We start from the raw sequence: 25,556 nt of genomic DNA, 5'->3' as shown, positions 1-25,556 counted from the left end.
GAGTTAATTGTGCTTTTGGCCATCTGTAGAAACTGCACCTTGAAAAGAGGAAGAGAAAACACTAGTGTTGGCCTAAAGAAGAGGAAATGAATAGAGCATTTTGTTTGGTTGTCTGTCTATGCAGACTACTGCTGATTCTGGAGCTTCCTTCATAATTAATTCATAACTTCTTACAATGGCATTTTTCTCTTTCACAAATAAATTCCTTTATTTATTTTGCACATTTCTTTTTTCTCACGTCAATTTATCGGCTTCTACATCCGTGCAAATGTCTTGCAGTTGAAATATTCTTATAATATAGGTTGGAACGTATTCATTACAATGATGTATTTTTTTCCAATTTTAAAATGAAGTTGAATGGTATCTTATCATTGTTGTTTATGTCACGTTAGAGTATAATCACCCGTCATGAAATATGTAGTCTCAATATCAAGCTTTTCCACCATAAAGACCTTCACCTAATTATAAAAATTTTCAGTTTTTAGTAGGACTACATATTGTGGTTGGTGACGAGCACAATGATGCTGCGTCACCTGATCGCAAATAGAGAAGGAAGTGTTTTGTGCCGATTACATTCGACTTCCTGTACTCTTTGCCGGTGTGTATGTACACATGATTGTCAAAAATTGAAGTACAAACAATCTCTTTGTTAATTATTAGCTACATATCCAGACATAGGCTACATTATACGATTGCGTTTCAGTAAAACACTACAGATATAGTCCCGCTAGACCTGAGAGTTGGCTTGGGTAGCTAAGTTAACTATCCTAGTCAGCTAGCCTGCTTGATAGCTAAGAAGTCAACCAATATCTCAAGGATTGTGATATAGTTTGTCCCCGGGATTGCTGTAAACGCGCTTGTCTTCGTGAGGAAAATAGACAGCTGGCACACCCTTCGGATTAAACCATGGCAGCTGTCAACGAAGGTGCACTGAAGAAAATGCTATCAAAGGTGAGCAGCAATCGATAGCTAATTAATTAGCCAGTTAGCTGGAAGGATATATGGGTGAAAATGACGCCTCAATGGTGGTCTTCAGTATTAGGTACCAACAGCAGTTAGCTGGATGTTGGTTAGCTCGCTACAGTGGTGCTTTAGGTTTAGTGATGTCAGCTGGCTCACACTCCTCAGTTAGAGATACCTTAATTTCTGCTTTCTAGCTAATGCAATAGATGAAGTAGTTTGCTAGCTAACTGACGTTAGAGAGGGTAATTATCTCTGTTTAGTGATACACGCTGCTGAATTGTTTGTGATCTAGTGTTACTTGCTGTCTTTGGAAGAGTATCCTACACCAGCTCGGGTGAACCCCACATCGAAAGCGCATTTTTCAGAAATTAAGTAAAACCTGGTCTTTTTGTTTCTTTTATCTAGCAATACAAGTACAGAGATTTGACAGTGCGCGAAATTATCAACGTTATCTGCCATTATAAAGACCTGAAGCCGGTTATGGACGCCTATGGTGAGTAGCTACATCTCCCTATATTCAAGCTCTTTGTTTTATTTGAGAACGGGGTAAAGGCGGTGTAGAGGAGACCTAACTAAGCACACAGTAGCTGCACTGTAGACCGTTTCGTAGTATTCAGTGGTTAAATAATTCAGTGGTTTGGTGAATACATTAGAGAGGTAGGTGGGTAGTAGACAGCTGAAGCAAATGTAAGTTTCTCAGAGATAGCCAATAGAGAATTCTGAGCTCAAAGGCAAGAAGAGTGGAGGACATTCAGGTTACAACTACCCTAAACTATCGATCATGAATGGGTGTCATTATCTGTACCTGAGTAGGTGAGCCAATGTGAAAGATGAAAAATGAAACCTGCCGAGGAGCCAGGTAATGAGTCGCAAACAAAAACATTATCAGGGCAGACTGAACAAGAAGCGCCAAAGAAAACATTGGATAGTATATCCATCTTTAGTCTAGTGACGATCACATTGTCACTGTAAGGTAGACATCATGTCATACCTTTTTCCACTTGATGAATACTTCTGCGATTTTCTACCCCCAGTATTTAACGATGGGTCCTCCAGAGACTTGATGAGTCTTGCAGGAACAGTGCCAGTAAGTTACAGAGGTGAGGACATTAATATTCTTATCAAAACGCATATGCAGAAATATTACAGACCAATTTCAGCACTTTTTTAGGGTAACTAATGGTCAGCTTGAACAGCCTCCTTTATTTGAACGCTCCTGACTCCAGATTGTTTTTGAATGCCTGTGCTTCACACTCTCCCTCCTACCACTCAGGAAATGTGTACAACATCCCTATATGCCTATGGCTCCTGGACAGCTACCCCTACAACCCCCCAATCTGCTTTGTGAAGCCCACCAGTACCATGATGATCAAGACGGGCAAACACATCGATGCCAATGGCAAGATCTACCTTCCCTACCTACACGAGTGGAAACATGTGAGTTACGTTGGCTACTGGCCTCTAGGGTTTGCTTCTAGGGGTTCATTTGCAGTAAATGTACAAGGGTCACTGAGAAAGCAAAGCCCTGCTTTTTCCCTTCTTTTTTTACATCCAAGAAACCTGAAACTTCCCCATACAGTTGGCAGATTTAATCTGCAAAAGATTAAATTCTCAAAATGTCTTGACAAAAAGATTAAGTATTTAGTACTTAGTCTTTTTGTCAAGACGTTTTGAGAATTTTCCTCTGGAAATGTAGGCAATTACTTCGTGGATGACTCTCCAGTATTTGCTGGTATAATGCACATGTTGATGCCACATCCAACTGTAAACTTATTGTCAAGCAGTCTAGTTCAATACCTTGGTCCAAACACTTTTGCTCAGGCCAGATCCACCGGTGCATGGACCAGGTCCAACAATGTTGTCATTTAGGAACATTTAGTTTCTCACTGCCATAATACCCTAGTGCAGTGTTTCTCAATCCTACTCCTGGAGCCCCCTATCCTGCATATGTTCTATCTATCCTTGCTCCAGACACACCTGATTGAAATTAGTGTGATGATCTTGATTAAATTAGGTGTGCTCCACTAATCAAAAGTACCACTGATGAGTTCAGTCAGGTAGGTAGAGCAGGGAAAGATGAAGGGCTGGACCCGAATATTCGACTATTCGTATATTCATTCGTTAGGTAGGTATTCAGTTTTCAATTTTGGGTTCCGGTATTTGCTTTTTTTTTTTTTTTTTTTGCTAAATCTAGGCTACCAATAAAGGTGAACTGCAAAATACATTTTTTCAGCACATTCTTGTACTGTATTTATACTTTTTAATTGCACTGTTAAAATGTGGAAATGGGCTATATACCATCTCACCCTGGACGCCTGACATCCGTCTCACAGCAGTGAACTTCACGGTGATGGGGAAAAAAAGTAGCCGGCGATCGCCGAGCTTGTGCTTTGGTACTCGAACGGAGGGTCTAATTGTTTCGACCGACCCCTGGCTAAGTTTCTAACCCTGGAAGGATGCTAGCTGCAGTGATGCCATGCTTTTCTCTGCTTCCAGAGGGGCGTGAGACTATTTTTAAATATCGCAGCTCCGTCAGCAGAGATGGCATTGGGAAAAAGTAGCCGGCGATCGTCTAGTCCTTACTTTGGGACTCGAACAGAGGGAGTAATGGTTTCGACCGCCCCCTAGCTAAGTTTGTCACCCTGGGAGAATGCTAGCTGCAGTGATGCCATGCTTCTCTCTGCTTCCAGTGGGGTGTGAGACCATTTTTAAATACTGTGGCTCTGTAAGCAGTGACGATGTGTATAGGATGGGTTAAATGCAGAGGACAAGTTTCGTTTCAGTGTATGCGAGTACTGAGAAATGACAATAAAGAAATTATAAATACATATAAATCTTCTAAATCTCAAATCTTAAATTTGTTGGAGCTAGCATGCTGTTTCTGCACTTCTGTTTCACAGCACTTTGTCAGGCGTTGTCTGAGCCTATTATGAGAATTTATGTCTGTCATTTATCCATGATAAGAAAAATTGTCACAAGCTGTCATCATGTCACAAAAAGTGCATAGATAGGACCTCCTTCAACCAAACCCCTCGGGATTGCAAACATGCATAAAACACACCAAAGCTTTTTTATTAACAAATAACAATGCGTCACTTAACATCCAGGATACGTTCTGTGAAATAGGACGTTATGTGATTTGGATGTTGTGCGAACACCATACTATATACAGTATATGGTAGGCCTATACTATGTACTGTACCATTACACACCTGGCAGCGCAATCGCTTTATTTCCATGAGACATGAGATACGCGTGTTGCGTGCGGGGAGCGCTGCCTTCACTACGTCCGGTTACATCCGCTACATCCCGTTCTGCGATCGGGATTTTTAAACTTTATTATAACCTTATGGGACTACAGACGTATATGCCAACAGACGTTGCCCAAATGGACGTTAAGCGGTGCATGACTGTACAAACAACAATACTGTAGAATAACAGAATCCTTTAATGCTTTTAATTAAACCGAAAGACACGTGTTGGAGCGCTATACCATCAATCTTAGCCAAGAACAGAGAAATGTCTGGCTGGAAAAGTCAGAACCCCCCCCCCACCCTCACCCCAAGCTTCAAATATTTGCTGTTGATTATGACCAAAGCTCCAGAGCCCAAAAAATGGTATTTGGGACTGCCTGGGTTTAGCGTGTGTCCTGTGCTCTGTGGTCCCCAGCCCCAGTCAGACCTGTATGGTCTCATCCAGGTGATGATTGTGGTGTTTGGAGAGGAGCCCCCGGTGTTCTCGCGCCCAACCACACAGCCTCCCTACCAGCCATTCCAGGCCACTGGGCCCCCAAACTGTAAGTGCAAACCCCTTTCTGTTCTCTTCTTCCTGATGTTAACAGTGTGCAGTCACTTTCATGACGTTTACAGTTTTTGGGCAGTGCACTGCAGAGGAAAAGGAGCTCAGTCAACAACCTGGGGGTTGCAGGTTCAAATTCTCAGTGGGGAAATGCTGTTGTACCAAGTGCAAGGTACATAAGCAGGCTAGCTTTAGTAAATATCCAGTCATGTATGAGAAGATGTACACTAGGTGGGCCACCCCAGAGCAAGGAAATCTTCTGAACAAAATAAATGCATAAATAATCTTGTCTGGGACAGGCAGCAGTGCTTTTCCTAGAGGCAGGTCCTTTTGCCCTAAGCCCAGTCTCAAAGCTGGATGAACTATTCATTGGAAAATTAGAAGGAAATCTGTCTTTTAGACAGCAGCTGCCCATTCCTTCTTCCTGTTGTCCACTCTAGCCTGTCTTTGACATGATGTTTACCACTGCCTAAGTCGCCAAGGGTATGAGACATTCTGTTAACTGTATTTCAAAGGAATATTGTGTTTGGTAGCTCATATTGTTTATTGTGACGTGTCGGCTTTCAATTTCCAAAACATAATCTGCAGATAATATCAGCCCATACCTGTCTGAGCATATATATTTTACAGCACTCTTATGGCACTCTTACAGAGCACTCTGCAATTATTTTACTCTTAATCGTTTTTTTAAACACAGAAATTTTCATAATAGTTTTATTTCCAGGCAGCATATAACTTTTTTATGCAGAATATTGTATTGATCTAATACTAATCTAACACTAGTTTACTACACTACAGACTAACTATTACCTTATTAGTCTGTTTTCTTTCTTGATTCTGATGGAAGAATTGTGACAAGCATCAAAATTGTTACAGAATATACACAATACCTTTGTTTGACTGCAGGTGGTGCTCAGTGACTTTATTTCTGGTGCAGGGGAAAGCAGTAATGTTTGTGTATAACCTGTCGCTGTCTCTCCCAGCCTCCTACATGCCAGGTATGCCAGCAGTGTCACCATATGGGTCAGGTCATGCTGCCAGTCCTGGGTAAGTTGGGATAGCCATTGCCATTCTACAGGAACATCTCATCACAAAACAGAACTGCGTACAACCTGGTCTAACATTATATAAACAGTATTCACAGTGAATACAAGTGGGCTTTGAGCACAGTCTTGCTAAATAAATGTATTATGAAGTCATGAACGATCAGAAAAATTTTCTTGGATAGCTTACAATATACAAAAGAAATAGACTAGAATTGTTCATTTTTTTGCTGTCGCAACTGGAGGAAGCGGCCCTAGCAAAGGTAGTAGAAACGTGTTTGACTGCAATAATTGACATTTTTACCAATAGAGGGAAAAATTCCAGCAAAGTGATCACAGTCAACATGAAAAGTCTATTAATTAATAAACCCTTATTGTCCCAATTTACTATTTGGTGTGCAGCAGTGGGTGCCTGTCCAGTTATTTTTTACAGATATGCTGAAAATGAAAAAAGTACATACATATCTTTGGTTAATCTGATGTCTGTTCCCAGTAGTGGTTTTCCTGGATACCCAGGTTACCCCAGTGGAAACGCATACCCTGCTACCGCAGGTTCAACTCACTACACTCCCCAGACTCCTGTCACCACTATAGGTAAGTAGCCCTGCTGTCTGCTGGGAATTGTAGTCATGTTGCACAGCTGTGGGGTTCTGATGCCAAAAACACACACACTGAAGTCAAATAAGGTGTCAGGTTGAAATGCGATCTCTGTAAAATATTATGAGGAGTTCATACCCCTTTACATATTTCTCAATGTTTTGAGTTTGCTAAAGCTGACAGATAATTCTCATTTTACAAGGTCAGACCTTTTAATACTGAAAGGTATAATTTTGTTTGTAATTTTTTAGCATGCATTATGCACGCTGTCTTTACCTTTACTGATTGGGTGTAGCTTGGGAGTGAAGATTCCCTGGGCTTTTCAGATTTCTGAGTTTGAACCTTTCCCCACTTCATCTTTCACTCTCATTTCCAGAGCACATTTTTGTTGCAGCATTCTTAGCATAACTCCACTTCGATATTGCAGTTAACAGGCTGCTCTAGACTATGAAGTGGTGATGATTTGGGGCAAATATATCCAATATCCAAACAGCTTAAATGACTTTTCATAGTTATACATTATTATAGTTACGCTACATATTGAATTCATAGGATCATCTCTGTTTCCACTGTAACTCTATTTCTCTTCAACAGTGGTAGAGAAGCATAAGATGTACTGAGACCTATCTCTTACGCTGACCTTTGACCTTCTGTGTGAATACTACCTGTTGTTGTGACTGCGACTGATTTCCAGACAACATTGGAAAGGTCACAGCTGTAACCAGAGTCAGGGTAGTAAAGGCTGTGGGGGTTTAGTCCGAAAGGGTCTGGCCCCTGTCCCCCAGCTCCTGCGCCTCTATATTTAGGGCAGCAGGAGTGGCTTTGGTGGGATAAGGTTCCCTGAAGTGCCTTCAACACAGGGCTGAGATTAACTTTGACATTCACACTGCTGACCTCAGCCTGGCATCCAAGCGCCCTGCCCGACTTAAACACCCTTGGTGTTCTCTACCCCTTCCCCTGTCTTAAACACTGAATGTCTTCTGCAACAGTTTTCCCCTGTCCCAAACGCTGAATGAATTCTTCAACACCCCTCCCTTGTCACAAACAGTCATTGTCCTCCTCACCAATTTTCCCTGGTCTAAAAACTGTCTCCAACAGCTATTCAAACACTGAATGTCTTCTGCAACAGCTTTTCCCTGTTCACCACACACACCGTACAGTTGAGTTCTAAGGCAATCAATGTTAAATTGAATTTGATGATATTCCTTCCCTATTTTTAGTACAAATTTGAGAGAACTTATGACTTTTGCATCCTGTTTATCCTGTCCTTATTGTTTGGAATATATATTTGTTTTTGCTGTTTATTTTTTATGCTGTAGCAACAGTGTGAGATCAGAAAATAAGGATTAGAAATTCCCCACTGTCTCATGCAGTAATTTAGAAGTTATTTTCATAAACTGGTGACATTTTAGGTTTTTTTTTTATTTTCATTAAACCAGCAAATGGCATCAAGTATGTTGGGTGTATATCAAGTTACAATGAGGTTTATGGACAAGTGTTATAATTGTGCTTGTAAATAACGCAGGCCCCAGTCGCGACGGCACAATTGGAGAGGACACAATCCGTGCCTCCTTGGTTTCAGCAGTGAGTGACAAGCTGCGCTGGAGGATGAAGGAGGAGATGGACCGGGCGCAGGCCGAGCTGGATGCTCTGAAGAGGACCGAGGAGGACCTGAGGAAGGGCCATCAGAGGCTAGAGGAGATGGTGTCCCGGCTGGACCAGGAGGTGGTGAGCAGCCTCCTGTTCTCACCTCTCACTGCAGATGAAGCCCTTGCCTTTGATCTGTCCTCATACATACTGACTGGCAGCAGTGTGGGTCTGGCTGTGTTCTGCATCGGGGGTGCAGATTCCATTCCCAAAGGGCTGGATGTTGGTCTTTGTACCAACGAAATGCCCTCACTTAATTGATCCAGTTACTAAATTACAGTATGCTTTTGCACCAGTACATTTACCATTGTACACCACAGTAATAAAAATTAAGTAAATAAATTAACATGCATAGATATTCATAAATATTACCATAAGCTGTAATTTATATCCTTGTAATATGGAATGAATGAAATGTGTTTAATGAAATAGATGTACTGTAATTAAGAACATTTTCTGAAGAAAAATGCAGGTTGTACATGGTCCTCCATACATTATTTTACTCCAGTTCCACAAGTATGCCAGTGCATCTGCACTATGTTTAAGTTGAGATTTGTCAGTATGTATTGAAACTTAACTGTGTGCAGGCAGAGGTGGACAAGAATATTGAGCTGCTAAAGCGTAAGGACGAAGAGCTGAGTGTGGCCCTGGAGAAGATGGAGAGTCAGTCAGAGAACAATGACATTGATGATGTCATTGTGCCCACGGCACCGCTCTACAAGCAGATCCTCAACCTGTACGCTGAGGAGAACGCCATCGAGGACACCATCTTCTACCTGGGGGAGGCACTGCGGCGTGGGGTCATCGACCTGGAAGTCTTCCTCAAGGTGAGTCCCTCCACTGCTCCCTTCCTCTCCTCTCCACCTTTCTCCTCCCTCTCTTTATCCTCCTTTGGCTCATCGCGCTCCACAGCCAATCCCCGTCACCTCTGTCTTGTCTGCTCCCTCATTCTCTCCTCCTCCTCTGTCACTCCTATTCCCACTTCTAGGTCCAGTACTGATTGTGAGATGTACTAAAGTTGGAAATGCATTCATGTTTTCTGTATTCGACTCATCCCTGAGTTTAGGGCTCCATATTAAACACATAGCAATTCAGCGGGCCTTATAATGTTGTACCAAACCACGTGATTGCTACAACAATGCACTACCGTAGTTTTTATTTTTCCTTGGATCACTGTCCCACCCTCCCTAGGGTGCTCTTTAACTGGTCCTACGCCTCGTTTCATGCATTCTCTCCCTTTTTTCCTTGCAGCACGTGAGGCTCCTGTCCCGAAAACAGTTCCAACTGAGGGCATTGATGCAGAAAGCCCGCAAGACCGCCGGCCTCAGCGACCTCTACTGACCCCTCAGAACACACCTCTCTCTGACACAGCACCGCCTCTCCTTTGTGATTCACCCAGCACCCCCCCACCACCACCACATGAATTCACCTGTTCCCCTGACCCCGCCCCCTTCAGTGAGTCACAATACTGGCTGTGCTGTCCCTCCTACTCTGCACTGCGCGCTGGCATATGCTCCAGTCATCTCAGAGATGCACACAGCCAGATACAGTAGGCTTCTCTTGTGGGAGAATACCAAGTATCAACCATGAAAACTGGACTGTCAATTTATAAAGTGGGTAACTCTGAAAGGAGGCTTTGGAAAGAAGAAAGATAGATAACTGCAGGTTTACATATGGTTAGAGTGCTGTCATTTTTTTCTTTAGAGAAAGCACCAACATCTGTGGTTTTTCCTCTGCTTGGTAATGCATCTTCTGAAATGATCTGTCAAAGACTGAGTGCCGTGATGTGAACGCTGAGGCTTCACTGCTGAGGAGTGGGATGCTTTGGGATCGCATTGACCTGACTATCTCAACTCTTCACATACAGTAGGTAGGAATCTAACCGGTTTTGTGAACCCTTCAGGACAGTAAGTCAATAGATTGCCTTCCAAAGGTTGTTTTTCTGTAGAGAAGGTGCTGGGGCAGGGGAATGGGGCTAGGACTGAAGATTTGTCCAAAGGCAAATGATATGTCAGAGTGTTTTCACCTTTTCTGGCCATTCTGGTGCGATGAACAAAGGTCTTGTTCATTTTTTTTTGTAACTTGATGCAGAGCCATATAATCTAGTGGCTTCTCAATAGCAAAGTCACTCGAAATGTATCTAGATCCAGTGCTACCATTGCTTAAACTGGCAACACAGAGCTTAGCATCACTGTGCTGTTTGTCAGGAGTGGCACCCCTAACATGATCAGTAAGGTGTAATGTGACTGTCAGTTTAGCGGCCTAAGGACCAGAGAGATGCATCACCAGGGAATTCTTGACATTCATTTGGTGGGATCTTGATCTTTAGGAGGGACACATTTAGAAGGCTTATTTTCTGAACGCCATTAAGGAAAGGTTAGACTCAGATAAAAATAAACTGCCACAACCTTTTCAAGCCGAACAGGAGATGCTATAACACAGTTCTGTATAACATATGGGTGTCCTGGGTCAGACACAGCATTTATTATTTGGACCGGATCGTTGTGGGTATGATACCACCTACTCAGGTTCATACAAGCGGAGGTGACTGACATTACTTCCTGTGGGGCCTTGCAGCTTTTTCATGTACCATGGGAAAAGAAGTTTTGTGCCGTGGAGGAGGCACATGATCATGTTCTCCTTATTCCTGTGCTAAATCTCATTTACCCTCCGTTGATAAGTTTATCAAGAGAATTAATGTCATGTTCATATGGCTGATTTTAGGTCTTGTGTACAGTACTTAGGCAAAAGTCTTAGGCACGTAAGATTTTTCACAAAACATTTGTCTTAAAACAATTCTTTTCTATCTTCTCCATTAGTGTGTCAGTAACATATATCATATTTTAGATTTCCGAACATTTCTTATATAGTGAAATGTGCCACCAAGACTAAATAAAGTGGCAAACTAATACAAAACCTTCCAGACCCTCCAAACCTTTTTTGTAGGCATATACTCCAATGCATGATAAAACAACTATACCAAACAACTAAACAAAACAGGTGGTAATCATTAGCAACATAAGCAGGTTTAACCACAATTATTAACTGAAATAGAAACACCTGTGTAGAGGGAATAAAACTGGTTGAGGATCAGCCATACTAAAAAGGTGAAGTTGCTGAACAGATTGCTAATCTTACACCATGACAAGGGTGAGCATAGGCACAAGACGCAAGGGGATCATCCTGCATCAACAAGGTCTATCACAGGCAGAAATTTTGAGGCAGAAACACGTTTCCAGATGTGCTATCCAACCTCTTCTGAAGAAGCACAAAGAAATGGGCAAGGCTGAGGACCAGAAACGCAGTGGTTAGCCAAGGAAACTTAGTTCAGCAGATGAGCGACACATCAAGTTGACGTCCCTCCACACTCGGAAGCAGTGCCATCAGCTCAGAGCTGGCAGCAACCACAGGGACCCTGGTACACCCATCTGCAGTCCGGAGAAGTCTGGTCAGAAGTGGTCTCAAGGGAAGACTTGCAGCCAAAAAGCCATTCCTCAGACGTGGAAACGAAGCCAAACGACTCATCTATGCACGAAAACACAAGACCTGGGATGCAGCACAATGGCAGCAGGTGCTCTGGACCGATGAGCCCAAATTTGAAATATTTGGCTCTAGAAGAAGGCAGTTTGTTCGTGGAAGGGCTAGAGAACACTACAAGGATGAGTGTCTGCAGGCAACAGTAAAGCATGGTGGAGGTTCCTTGCAGGTTTGGGGCTGCATTGCTGCAAATGGAGTTGGGGATTTGGTCAGAATTAGTGGCCTCCTCAATGCTGAGAAATACAAGCAGATTCTTATCCATCATGCAATACCATCAGGGAGGCGTCTGATTGGTCCTAAATTCATTCTGTAGCATGACAGTGACCCCAAACATACAGCCAGAGTCATAAAAAACTGTCTTCACCAAAAAGGAACAAGGAGTCCTGCAGCAGATGGTGTGGCCCCCACAAAGCCCTGATCTCAGTGTCATTGAGTCAGTCTGGGATTACATAAAGAGACAAAGAATTGCAACAGCCGAAATCCATAGAAGAACTGTGGCAAGTTCTCCAAGATGCTTGGAAAAACCTACCTGCCGAGTACCTTACAAACCTGTGCACAAGTATACCTAAGCGAATCGGTGATGTTTTGCAAAGGGGTCATACCAAATATTGATTTAAGGATTGATTTTTCTGTTTCGTGCACTTTGTGTGTTGTTAATACATAAATTAAAAACTATTAATTTCATTATTTTGAAAGCATACTGAATTTACAGCACTTTTTCACAAGTACCTAAAACTTTTGCACAGTACTGTACATTCATTAATTTGTGTACCTTTATGTTAAATGTATCCATGTGATGTCTGAATATCCTGGAGCTGTGTTTCATATGGTACAAGGGAAAATGCTGCTTTTCAAAACTCATATACCTAAGCCATCAGAATGGATACCTTGGTCTTTCTTTTAATTCAGCATTATTTTCATATTTATGTTGTCAGGAGAAAGACTTTGTGTGGATTTTTCACACAAAGTCTTTCTCCTGTTCTTGTTTTAAACAGACACATTGCAAGTTCATATTCTTTCAGACCTTGCTCTAATATCAGAGTTGATATTTAACTTGCACCAGTCTAACTTATATCAAGTGAATAATACAGAATTTTCATTTCACTTAGCTTTTACTAAATGCACTTTGAAGGATACGTAAATGGAGAATTGGTGGGGATGATATTTAGAAATAAAAGATTATTAATTTCCATGAGTTGTCTCCTGTATCCTTTTTAAGTGTTTTTTGTGGGTATGGAATTGGTAAAAACAAGCACAATAAAAGAGCGAAATTGTCAGGCAGTTCTGCCATTTCTTCAAATGATGGGCACAGCTAGTCAGGCACATTAGTTTTCCTGTTGTGCACTCCTCTGAGTAGACCAATGACAGATAGGCATGTTGTAGGCTACAATAATAGCAAGGACAACCTACAGCAAGCACCTCTGGGTGTGCTTTTTTTCATCAGACCCAGGGTGAATGGCCTGCTCGGAACGGGTGGAGAAACAACTAACAAAGCAAAAATAAGTGCACACAGCAGAGGTAACCAACAATGTCATTAGCATTGACACACTGGAAAACAATGGTAATCCTGCTGCTGACAAGTAACTTTCCATACAGAAGAGCCGAGAGTAGGTACAGAGACATCTTGCTGTTGACAATTAGGGGCATGACTCTTAATTTTGCTGATCGGTCTGACATCATATCTGTCAGGGTTCAACGATTACGGCATGTTGTGCCACTTGTGCTCTGTTTTTATTTGTTCTTGGCAATTTGCCTCTGGCGCTGATGTAGACGTGGTATGCTAGCATATAACAAAGGGCATATCTCTATTTGTTTCTAAAGTGCTGGAAACTTGTGTCTGTTCAGATGAAAAACATCCACAATGTGGATGTCTGAACATTTTTAGTGTGGTGAAGTTAGTGAATGGGGTGGGGGGAGGAGGAGTAGAGCCCCCCTCCCCAATTGGACACAAAGAATAGGAGACAAAGGAAAAACTGTGGTTCTCCTGGAAGTTTATTTGGTAGTGGAGCAAATACAAGCCAACCATCCAGCTGCCTTGACATGAAGAATGTGCTGCTTTCACCCTTCACACACAGCCCTTTCTTGTCAACAATTGGTCTAGACTCATCACACGGGAAAGTTGAGACCAATCAAAGGGTTTTTGGGCGTGAAGAGGGAAGCAACACCCCCCTCCCCCCGTATTAAAGATTCTGTCTGAACAACAGTTACTACCCATATGTGCAACTGGCCAAGGAACAGTACAGGGGCGTACACAGATATAGAGTGCGAGAGATCTGTTCTTAGTTCGTCACAGGAAGCGTGTAGATACAAACAAACCCCTCAACCGTGAGTCAGACATAAAATGCTAACAGATACATGTAGGACACTAACAAGCAAGATTGTTATTATGCCACAGGTTCCTATCCAAACACACACAAAAGCTCACTGGGCATTACAGCAAACTCCAATGATGTGGCTCCACAACCTTGGTTCTCTATCTATACATTTATGTTTAGATTTATTCATTAATTTATTTTAAACAAAGTTCTTGTTTTATTCAAAGAAACACAATTACAAAAATAGGTGATACCTGACTTACACCCAGTAGATCATATCCTATTGAACAGCATGTGCAGCTAATACCAGCATAAGTTGTCTGTCTTGAGGCAGTGAAAGGCTTCTGTCCAGTGCACTTCAGGTTAGTTTTAAATGTGGGTTTAGACTGAAGTTCTTCTATGTGTGACAGTGAGTTGTAGTCATTGTTAATGTTAGATTTATGGTTCCACAGTAAGTTGGTCTACCATTGGTCAGTCAGGTGTTTCAGCTACAGACTGGCTGTAATGAGAATGAGATCCCTGTTTTAAGTGCAGATGATACTGAGGAATGGCTCTGTTGAACACAAACATTAAAAAACAGAGACCCAAAATCGGAGCCAAGCACGCCGCCACCTTGGCAAATTGCGTCACAAAGTTCTTTTTTTCTGAGCAGAGAAGGAAGACTACATATGTACAAGCACATGTACGCGCACGAAATGCACAAAGGCCCTGTGACATTTTTGTAAGAGCTACAGAGGATAACCTCTTTCCGCTTAGTGGTGCCGCAGGCATACGGCGAGGTGATTGAGGTCTGCTTTGGGAGTGTGGAAACTAAGGTTTAGCAGAAGAGGGGTGGGAGAGGTATGTGTGGAGCCACAGATTGAGGTGTTCCCCCTCTGTGTGTTCTCTGAGGGGTCCTGGCAGGTTTGGGGTGGTCCTCAGAGTGTCAGCTCCTTCTGGACACCCCATAGGGTCTCGGCGCTCTTGATGAGCTGCTGCTCCTCCTCGAGCTTCAGGGTCATGTGCACCACATCCGTCAGGCCGCTGTTCCCCAGCACACAGGGCACGCTCAGGAACACCTCATCCTTCACACCATGCATGCCCTGGGGGACAATACAGAGAGCTGGTCAGACGGGGAGGGCCCATCCCAAACAGAATAAACTGTGTCTACAGGTGTCTAAGACACTAAGCAAGAGCACTTATTAAATGCTGAACTCTCAGCAGAGGTGAAAGGGCATATGCTTTGTAGTGACACTTCAGATCTGACCAACATTTTCTTCCACATTATGTTCCATCAATGTTTCTTTTTTGGGGTGGCATTTGTCAACACTGTTACATTATGTACATTTCATGCATGTTATGTATTACTTGCAACAGATCATCAGATCCTTGCCTCTCCTCAAAAAATTGCCTTTTGGGTGGAGTTTGGTTGGCTCAATATGGTCACATAGGCCAGGCCTCATTTATGAAACAGAGAGCATGTATTAATTTCTTTTACTGGACAGGGCCAATGCAACATGACAGCAATGACCTTAAGATACTGTACCAGCTAATGCCACATAGCTCATTTTCATCTGTGGTAGTAGGTAGTTTTGCATTACTATGGTTGCTATAGCAACTGTGCTGTTTGTGGTACCCTAATGAAACATGACAAATGGCCAGACTGGATGTTCTGAGCTGAAATGTCATTGGCGTGATTTAACCAATCAGGGTCCTCAAAGAAAACTCACCTGCACCAAGGTGGAAACTGGGTGCACTTTGCGCAGGTTCTTCAGGATGGTCTCCACCAAGTCAGCCACAGACAAGCCGATAGCCCAGGATGTGTACCCCTTCAGCTTAATGACTTCATAGGCACTGAGAGGGATTGCAAAAAGAATCACATCAAAACTGTACTGCAACCAGAGCAGAGAAATAGGCTTGTGAAAAAAGCATTTGTATTTCTCTTGGTGAAAAATAATTCTAACTGCAAAGGACATAATTTTTCACTGACATTTTGGCTCACTGCAAGCTGATGTACAATATTTTGATTGACTTTATTCACCTTTTTCCTCTGCCAAGCACTTTATTTGATGCTTAGAAGGCTTAGGAAATGGACCAGTGGCTGTTTGTTACAATGTGTTGCCTGGCTGTCAGACTTGTTTCCATTGATCCCTTTCAATGTCAAGGTGAACAATGTTTTTGAACAAGAATTATTTCATGTCCTTTTTAAAATAAATGAAACAGTGCCATGGTATCAAATTATAACTGCTTTAGTGTTTCCAAAACATGCAAGTTGCATTTTTGTGATTGTTGAGATTTTTGTGCATTAACACACCACCACAATTATGACACCACAATGTCATAATTTACAATTAACAACATTCACCCTGTATCATTATACCATCCCATATCATTGTAAACTCAGACCACTGGCAGATTGAAGGACCCCAACACCCTTCCTTCTGGCCACTGTTTGATACAAAGACCAAACCTATAGCCCATCATATCCCACTATTGGTCATCACTCCAGCTAGTTTTTGGATTTGAGAAGTAAACTGGCAGATATTTTAATGTGTTTCTATTCCACTGTTTGTTTTTTACCCATAGTTTTTCTGAGATGTTCCTCTCATCGTATTCAAGACATAATGTTCCAAGTTTTCCCCCAAACAGCTTTGGGTTAGCTGATTTTTAAATTCCCTCCAGTAAGTGTACCTAGTCCATTACTGACTGATTTATGAGTAAGGCTCCATAAATAGAAGGGACCAAATCACAGCCTGGGACCCACCCATCAACCACCATTTTGTGGACCGTCCTCCAGTCCTCCTTGTCACTGTCGGTGCCCATGTCTGGGTTGAGCTCCTTGAGGGAAACACCAGCCACATTCACACCGCTCCATACAGGTACTATGAGAACAGGAGAAACAACAAACTGACTGCTGCCACGAAAAGTGCATGCATTTTTATTAGCAAGCTCTGTACTCATCTTCACTGTCTGCTGTGAAGGTAAGAATGTGACATTGTAAGAGACAAGAGTACCTTCTGTAAGGTCTGGATGACATGATGCATGACACAAGTGACAAAATGTAAAGGTAAGGAAGGCTGAATGATAAACAATTTGGAGTCCACTAAGCAGGCAGGTGACCAGACAGATGGAAGGAACAGGACAGGGTCAACTCACCACTGGAGTCCCCGTGCTCGCCAATGATCCAGCCGTGGCAGCTGGAGGGGTGCAGGTTGAGCCTTTCACCCATCAGGAAGCGGAAGCGGGCGGAGTCCAGGTTGGTGCCACTGCCAATCACACGGTGCCTGGGGAAACCACTCAGCTTCCAGGCCACGTAGGTCAGGATGTCCACTGGGGGGAGGGGGAGGAGGAGGGCAGGTTCATTCCACAGTCATCTGAGAAGGTCACTGTGCCTCACTGGCTTTCACAGTCCCTCAGGTTCTTGGAACAACTGCTGCAACCTGCTTGCCTCTGTGCAGCATGCAATTTAGCTCTGATTAATTAACTGCCGAATGCTTTATTCATTTGTAGAGGAATAAAATGCAGGAGGATAATGTCTGGTTGTTGTGTTAAATCTTAGGAGTGATAACCAGAGGATTTCAGGTATGTCACAGTCAAACTTTTTTACAAGAAGGGCATACACCAAAAATTGAATAATTGTTCCAAAGTCTGTTTGGCTAATGAAACAGTAAAGAAAATTTAAATAAAAAGTGCATGGAAATTTCATTCTGGAGTGCTTCCCATTGGACTCATTTCTAATTGCCATATAGATTAGGAGATTTTATATATATATACATACACATACACATATTTATATATGTGTGTATGTGTGTGTGTGTGTGTATGTGTATATATATATATATATATATATATATATATATATATATATATATATATATATATATATATATTTAAGTTGCTGCAAGGGCTTCTCTCATGCCTCAATTTTAATTGCATTATAAAGTCAAGAACATGGCACAGTTATTTGAGACAATGTGTGATTTAGCCCTGATTCAAGGACAATCCTGTTCTGGAAAAATTTGTCCCACTCTTAAAAGGTGGAAAAATGCTAATGTAATCTCTAAGTTGCATTCCCCTCCTTCCCTTCCTCCCTCCAGCTGTGAGCCTCTAGAGTGCTATCTCACCAGGGTTGGAGACGATGAGGAGGATGCAGTTGGGGCTGTACTTGACGATATTGGGGATGATGAACTTGAAGATGTTGACGTTGCGCTGGACCAGGTTGAGGCGGCTCTCGCCCTCCTGCTGGCGGGCACCAGCCGTCACCACCACCACTTTGGAGTTGGCTGTCACGCTGTAGTCTGGAGAAGAGAGACAGCACACACATGTCAGCCTCAAGGTCCCCCATATGATCCCCTAAGAACCTAACACTCCCATTTTACTTCAGCTGCATCTGGTACTAGATGGTGAGATGCATTTCTTGATTGTATTACTCTATAATACAGATACATTTGAGTCATTCTGTCTGCCCTTGTTCAAAGTAACCACAGAGCCAAAAGTGGCCATTTCTCCCCTCCCCTCCTTTTAATAAATATAAAATCTAGAACATGCTACACATCAATCTTCAAAACTTACTCCTTTGCTCCATCCACTCACCTTGTACCCCTCCTACCCCTCAGTTACCCCACCCACTCCCTGCATGTCCCACACGCTCCTCACCCTTGTCAGCCACAATCTTGGGCGTGCGCAGGAAGAGCCCTCCGTGCTGCAGGTCCATGGCCTCACCCTTCAGTTTGTCCTCCATCACGTCGACCAGGGCCAATTCATCAGCCAGCTCCTGTTTGCCACCAAGGACAAAAAGAGACCAGAGGAGTTGAAAATGAAAGTTCTTCTGTCTCACTCTCAACTCATGCCCTAAGGCCAAATGCCGATGTTTTCATTGGTCATTGCTGGACTGTGCGTTTTGCACTTCAGGACCTGACATGACAGGTAATGATCCAGAGAAATGTGAACTAATGGACCAACAATTCACAGAATCATTTTTTCAGGAATTCTATGGCTTTAGAGCCAAATTCTTTCCTTGCATTGAGCACACATTTTCACTGGTCCGGTTTCTTTTCTGCCACTTAAATCTTGAATCCCTTCAAAACCCCTAACTGGAAGGTTGGAATCCAGAATTGTTCTCAGGGTGGATTACTTGGGAATTACTTGAAAAAACAGCTTTATTGTGCATCAATGGCTACTAAAAACAGGGGGTGAAAGCTGCTTGATTTTACACTTAGGTGATTCAGATTGTGGTCAGCTTATTTTTTTCCTTTCCCATTCAGGAAAAGCAAAGCCTCCGCTACACCATTCATGGCTGTCTGACTCCATTGCTCCATTGGTGAAACGTGGCTGTCTCCTGCATGCCCACGGCTGGTCCCTTGACCATTTGTGCCAGTCCACATTTGCACGTACTCTCCCTGCTGCCTCTCTCACCCTCCCAAGACCAGCCATTCCTTTTCATTTGGTGCAGGTCTTTCTCCACTTTTTCGACCTCATCAGCCCCTCTCAGCTTACTCTTACTCTCAACATTGGAGTATTTCCTTGAAAGTCCTCCAGTAATAACTAACTTAATTATTGGAGGACTTTCAAGGAAATTCTACATTGTAATATCTTGGGCAGAAAATAGGGAGTTTTGGATTTAGCCACACGCTGTGTCTGATGAGCCCACCACCAGCTGAATTTTTGTCTGGATTTTCATCCTTCTCTCAGCAGAAGTGCGCACCTGCCCCACTAAGTGCGCACCCCGCCATCATACCTACACCATCACCACCTTGTCCTTACCTTAATGAGAATGCTGATGGCCGATGCCATGCCGACCATGCCCACGCCCACCACTGTCACCTTGTTCCTGGAGCCAACAGGCTCCTCCTTCATCACATGGGAAATCAGTTTCTCCTGAGTAGATGCCATTGCCACAGACTGCAGAGAGAGAGAGGGGTGGAACGTCAAAGATGTGTACATATGTCTGTTGCATAATCTCTTCAAGACCCTGGCTGTGTTAGAGGTTTGTCTAGTCTTTTCCATTTGCATTAGGGGTAGAAAAATAGCAGATTCATTTGACCAGGCTCCATTTTAATCGTGTATTTTGAAATTCATGACAACATGAATTGCACGATGCTGTGCTGTGTCTACAAAAAAAAAAAAGAAAAGCCACAAAGTTATACACACACATTACATATACATTATATATATATATATATATATATATATATATATATATATATATATAAAAAATCAAGCAGGAAGGCAGCTGCATTTACCTACTCAAGAACTCCTGCGCACCAGATTTTCAGATAGACAGTAATGCAGGATTACCAAGGCAACGCCCATCTCCAACTCTGACTCTGAAGGTTGTTGTGCAGCAGGCACTATTATGGGATGGAGCTATTTTTACTCCTGTTGAGACTGAAAACTGAGGCTAATTACGTCAGCGCTGAGGCTAATTACGTCAGCGCTGCAGCCAGGAGCATATAGAGAGCGAATTTCACACTGTAATACCTCTTGGAAGCACAGCCATTTTAAACCTCCCTGGAGACCAGACGCCTGTCCAGTCAAGACATCTGTGACCATCCACTTCATTCAGAGGAAATTTATCTATGTTTATTGCAGCTCTGAGGGTACAGGGTAAAGGGATGCTGCACATGCAGAGACCAGTTCAGCTGTAGTGATTCAGCTCGTCAGGAGAGAACTCCCCTCTCACCAGAAGACTGACTCTTCCCAGCATCCATTGCTGTATCTATTACATAACTGTGCTTCTGCTGTTACCATGCCATTATGGTCAGATGGTACTCTAAACACTGCCTTATAAACCTACTGTTCAAACCTTCTTGTCATACTAAAATAATAAAAATCTTTTCTCCACATGGCCTTTCAAAGAACAATGAACCTTAATGTTTTATATGGGCAGATATCTATTTATTCCCTATTCCTTCTTACAAGGAAATGTGCATCTTAAAAATGTCTCACCTCTCTGCTTTCAAGGTTGACAGTCAGTCAACCAGTCATTCAAACCCCTCACTCATTAAGTCCAAACAATGTTCACAGGATTAGAGGGGCTTAGAGTGGTAATACCAGGAAGTATTCCACAAAGAAAAGGGAAATGGCACTATAGAGGGGGGTGACAGAATGATTCCATTCTGAGCCCCACTCACACAGGAGCCTACTGCAGAAAAAGAACCTATTTCAATGTGGATATTAGTCTCTCACCTCAGAGAAAAGGATCACATCAGGTATTGATTTTGTCCTGTGGATTATGATGATCTGACAGCTTAGCCCAAAGACCCAGGACTCTTATGGTGAGTCCCCTTGTCATCACAGGCATTTGCTCATGTTATAAATACATGCAAAAAGCAGCTGTCTGTCTTGTCCAGCAGGACTCCAATTCATTGTGTTATATTATTAAATAGTATAAATAGATAGGCTACAATAATACGATTAAATTAATACATTTAATATCACTGCACTCAAAACAAAAAATTCAACAAAATCTAAATTTTACATTACGGTATTTATATAAAAATGTGCTAATATATTAACACAATGATTTGAATGATTGATTGAATACAAAAATAAAATTCCTGTCATCATCTTCTTTTATCTTCTTATTGTGATCGCCCTATTTAAAGTCGTCACACACACTCAAATCTTGATTTCCTCCCGCGAGCCTAGTTTCGCATAGCGGATGTCAAACCTACAAGACATGTAGTGATGTAGACTAGAATGCACCTCATTTTCAGCAACTGGTCATTCAACGGGTGTATTCTAGTCTACATCACTACATGTCTGTGTCCGCAGATCCACGACAAATACTAAATCACGTTTTGGGGAAAGAGCATTGCACAGACCATCAGCAAAATAAAAAAGGCTTATTGCAATCGTTTTAGCCACTGAACCTGAAAGACCACTAGACCAGTGCAGATATTAAAATTCAGTTTGATGCAAAACATACCAAGCTAAATGCAGAAATATTCTGCGGTAGTAATAGTAATCAGTTATTAGTTAATAGTTATATAGCAATAGTTATTATCGATAAACCAAACCGGAAATATCACGCAAATACACTTGCCAATTACACTAAGATGTGCTTATCTGTGACCTAGGGGTAAGCCTAGCTTCTTGATCTTGGAAGACCTTCATGAACAGGCATTTACCACACCATTTCATTAAATGAAAGAGTCGTTTTGAATAGCATTATATTATAGTGCACCAGTTATCATATCCTACTATTCTGATGATATACTTATGAGCATCAGGTCTACAACTTTTCATTACAGCTAGGCCTACGTAATTGCTTAATTTTTCTGGTAATTGAATCAAAAAAACATAGTTCCAAGTAACATCTCAAAAACACTATTTTAACAAGAACGAGACCAAATAACACTCGTTTTAACATTTTGTGAATAAAGAAAAATAGCAGCAGCTATAGTCACGGTTATGTAACATCTAATCATGACGTGCCAAGATCTTTCTGCATCATGCTTTCTTCGTATGTGTCTGTCTAACCACAGTGCTAGTTCTGTCCCCTAAAATGTGGTGTTTCTTGAAAAATGAACAGGTAGCGGACATAAATTCGTGAAATATTACATCACTGAACTGTGGTTCCACGATATCTTCCGCATACACAATGTAAAAAACATGTCCAACATATCAAGCAATTACACTAAAGATGTCAAATTTAAAAGAACCACCACAGAAATGCCAGTAAATTTGAAATTACTCATCGGGCCATGCTTTCCGTCAGCCATGCCTGATCCCATGCTTTCTGCTCTGAGCATCACGTAGACAATCGAGCGTATCAACTGCAAGTCACGGCTTTCTAGTATGTCACAAATAACAGAAACCAAGGGGATGAACACCCGCAGTTAATATGCACGGCTGTCCAGGTTGCCATTATGAAACAGCATTTCACTTCTGATGTAGCCTACCGTTATGTACCTCTGTCGAACAGGATACTCTGCGTCGTTTTGTTGGTTGCAGAAGTTATTACATTCAACGTTCGTTTGTGCGGAGCCTCACCTTTTAATTTCCGTAAAAGTATAGCAGTTTAGTTGGAATGTCTTCGACTGGGCTCTTCCTCTCCGCTAGGTGTTCGCAGCTCTGCAGCTCTGGAGGCGGAGCCACCCGGTATTTAAAGAGCCGCACGGGTCCACTGATGCTGTGTCATTTGCATATGAGTATGTTGCAGGCGCAGCTTTCCGTCTCGTGCTCAATGTCACGTCCAAAGAGACGCGTAGTTGCGGCGCAGTGGACGAACGGGCCTTGATGTTGGCTGTTGTAAATGAAGCTGAATTTTATTCAGTTGGTTCTCACACCAGTTACGCTTATTTAAACTGACAAGCCTGAAAATGAAAACACGATTAATACATTTTTCGGATACTACAATTAGCCCACACCTCTCAAAAAGTTACACTATGGCAACGTGTGTATTTCAGTCCCACAGAGGGCATGTCCAGAACTGTGACAAAAATGGAAAAGCAATATACAAAGCTGCTTCAAATTGTTTGGGGAAAACGATACAATAAAGTGTTACGTGAAATACTAAATGAATACCAATAGTGTCAATTTCAGCTGCATTGGATTGATGTAGACTCTGTTAGAGTTAATTTAACAAAAAAAAAAAACATTTTGTTGTGTAGGCCTATTGCAGGCTATGCAAAGCCGACTGGTATTCAGCCAATCAGTGAATAACTTCACAGAAATGAAGGACAGGCGACTCCAGAGCACAGCCTGGTCAAAGTCACAAAGTGGAGGGTATCTTTACCTGTAACTTTAATCCATCTTTACCCTGTACTGACTATCTATATTGATGACTAACCTATGTAATATGTCAAAATTCTTTGCTGATGCATTTTTTCTCTTACATGTGATGTACAAACCTACTGCTTAAGTAATGACATGTGTTGGGGTGTGGCAACGGAAGCACATCCATCTTGCAAAGTAAGGGTTAAGACCTACAACTGAAGTCTTTTGTTTCAATTCATACCTTACTTTGCACAGGTCATACCACCATTGCAACAATCCTCTGGGAGCCAAACTCATCAATTGTGTTGTCAATCACACCATCAGCCAAGTTAAAGTACACATCAAACCCATCACATTTGGCTTGTGCTGCTTTGCAAGGCATCACACTTGCAGTATAAATATTACAGCCACTATTCTATATACCTTTTCGTTTACCTTCCCTGACAACACTATTTAATTCTCATAGAAGCAGGTCTTAGATATGTTGGACAGGATTTCATTACATTTAGCCATACTGATATAATTTGTAGAACTCAATGAACAAGTTTTTTTCACCACTGACAAAATAAGACATACTATAAGCCAAATGCTACTGCCAGCCCATTACACACCACATCTTACCAACAAACCTTTAAAATAATCAGTCTTCGTTTTCAGAGAAGACACCTATGATGGGCAGGAGGTAAACGTACGTGGTGTTGATTACGTCCTGTTTTAAACCAAAAACTCTTGCTCACAAAATGACTTAATTTTGATTCGTACCGTCAATTCTGCCCTCCTGTGGTCAAGTGACACTGAAATGACTCATCGACGAGAGTTTTGTCTCAATGGGGTGGAGGGTTTCCAATGAAGCATGTCACGTGCGTTTTTATCCCTGACAGCAGGTGTGGACAGGAAATAGGCTCATCCATGATGCGCGCACCCCACACGTTTGCCATCCTCACAGGCAACCGCTGAGCTGCGGCTGGAGTAACCAAGGGGATTAATCAAACATTGTAATCTTAATCGAACACATTTCAAGTGTCACAATGTTTCTTTTCTATGCAAAGTGATAAACCCCTTCTATTATGAATGCCCTTTAGCTACTGCTGAACCTATGTCAATAGACGAACCCCCTGTATTTTATGTGTACCGCTTCAAATATATTGTGGTCTATTGTGCTCAGTGAATATGGACACCCCGGTCAAATTTACTGTAACTGTAAAATGCAGTTAAAATGGTTCGTATTACTGCATACGTCTTAACTGTTTTTGTTAGCATCATTCAATGATGGAATCCCACCAGTTCGCGGTAGTTAATCGTAATGGGTCTGAAATGTTTGTGTGTTTTTCACTGACACATTAATGATCTTTGTCAGGTAGCCTGATCTGGCTGCCATAAATTGTGACAACACCGCAAGTGTGACCAGTATACACTTGTATTAACATTTTGACTGCTAGACTGAAGGGCGAACTAAAGAAAGAGGAGGAAGTGGCAATAAAATAGAACCGATAAAGGCCGAGTGATGCTGATGCACTAACTTAGCGCTAGGAAGTAAAATTTAGCCAAGCACTAGCTCGCTTTCTGACCTGTCTTGTTTTCACTTGTAGCAACCACATTCTCGCCATCGCAGATTTTGGTCATAGGCCTACGCACGAACGTACTGGACAAGTATTGATCGGGGTGACGCTCTGAATCCGTACAATAATGTGATTATCATTTAATTAGGCTATACCCAGCAAGATCTGTGGTCTAATTTCTGTGGTTCAGCGCCAACATGTGAATTTTCAACGATTTTAATTTAAAATAACCCGCGACAAAGGATTGATCTCTAAAGGAAGGTAGTGATTGTCACTTTTTACTACGCGGTTGAAAAAGTAAATCAAGGGCCACCGGTGCGTAAGCCTATGTAAATGGTCATTTTGCAGAATAGCCTGTGTGATATTCAGACCGTTTTTCATTTTGTCTACCATCT

General features: G+C 42.2%; 2 protein-coding genes across 3 annotated transcripts; one reads left to right on the top strand and one right to left on the bottom strand.

Annotated features, from left to right (window-relative positions):
- Nucleotides 1-568: 568 nt before the first annotated feature.
- On the top strand, nt 569-10,627 carry LOC118782051 (tumor susceptibility gene 101 protein-like). Of its 2 annotated transcripts, none has more exons than XM_036535288.1 (10): nt 569-951; nt 1,369-1,456; nt 1,998-2,063; nt 2,237-2,400; nt 4,633-4,759; nt 5,745-5,808; nt 6,301-6,398; nt 7,927-8,129; nt 8,636-8,875; nt 9,300-10,627. In XM_036535288.1, exons 1-10 carry the CDS (start codon nt 907-909, stop codon nt 9,387-9,389), a joined length of 1,185 nt encoding a protein of 394 aa, XP_036391181.1. In that variant the 5' UTR covers nt 569-906; the 3' UTR covers nt 9,390-10,627. The 2 variants fall into 2 exon arrangements, with proteins under 2 accessions (XP_036391181.1, XP_036391180.1); XM_036535287.1 differs by having other exon boundaries at nt 6,298-6,398.
- Nucleotides 10,628-13,559: 2,932 nt separating this feature from the next.
- On the bottom strand, nt 13,560-22,953 carry ldha (lactate dehydrogenase A4). The gene is made up of 8 exons (XM_036534987.1): nt 22,877-22,953; nt 19,643-19,780; nt 18,536-18,653; nt 18,004-18,177; nt 17,036-17,209; nt 16,644-16,761; nt 15,610-15,733; nt 13,560-14,982 (listed from the first exon to the last, which is right to left on the bottom strand). Exons 2-8 carry the CDS (start codon nt 19,769-19,771, stop codon nt 14,818-14,820), a joined length of 1,002 nt encoding a protein of 333 aa, XP_036390880.1. The 5' UTR covers nt 19,772-19,780; nt 22,877-22,953; the 3' UTR covers nt 13,560-14,817.
- Nucleotides 22,954-25,556: the final 2,603 nt, after the last annotated feature.

This window comes from Megalops cyprinoides, chromosome 8 (assembly GCF_013368585.1).
Source record: "Megalops cyprinoides isolate fMegCyp1 chromosome 8, fMegCyp1.pri, whole genome shotgun sequence".
Taxonomy (NCBI): Eukaryota; Metazoa; Chordata; class Actinopteri; order Elopiformes; family Megalopidae; genus Megalops; species Megalops cyprinoides.
The sequence above is the reverse complement of the archived record's forward strand: the minus strand, read 5'-3'. Positions and strand labels throughout refer to the sequence as shown.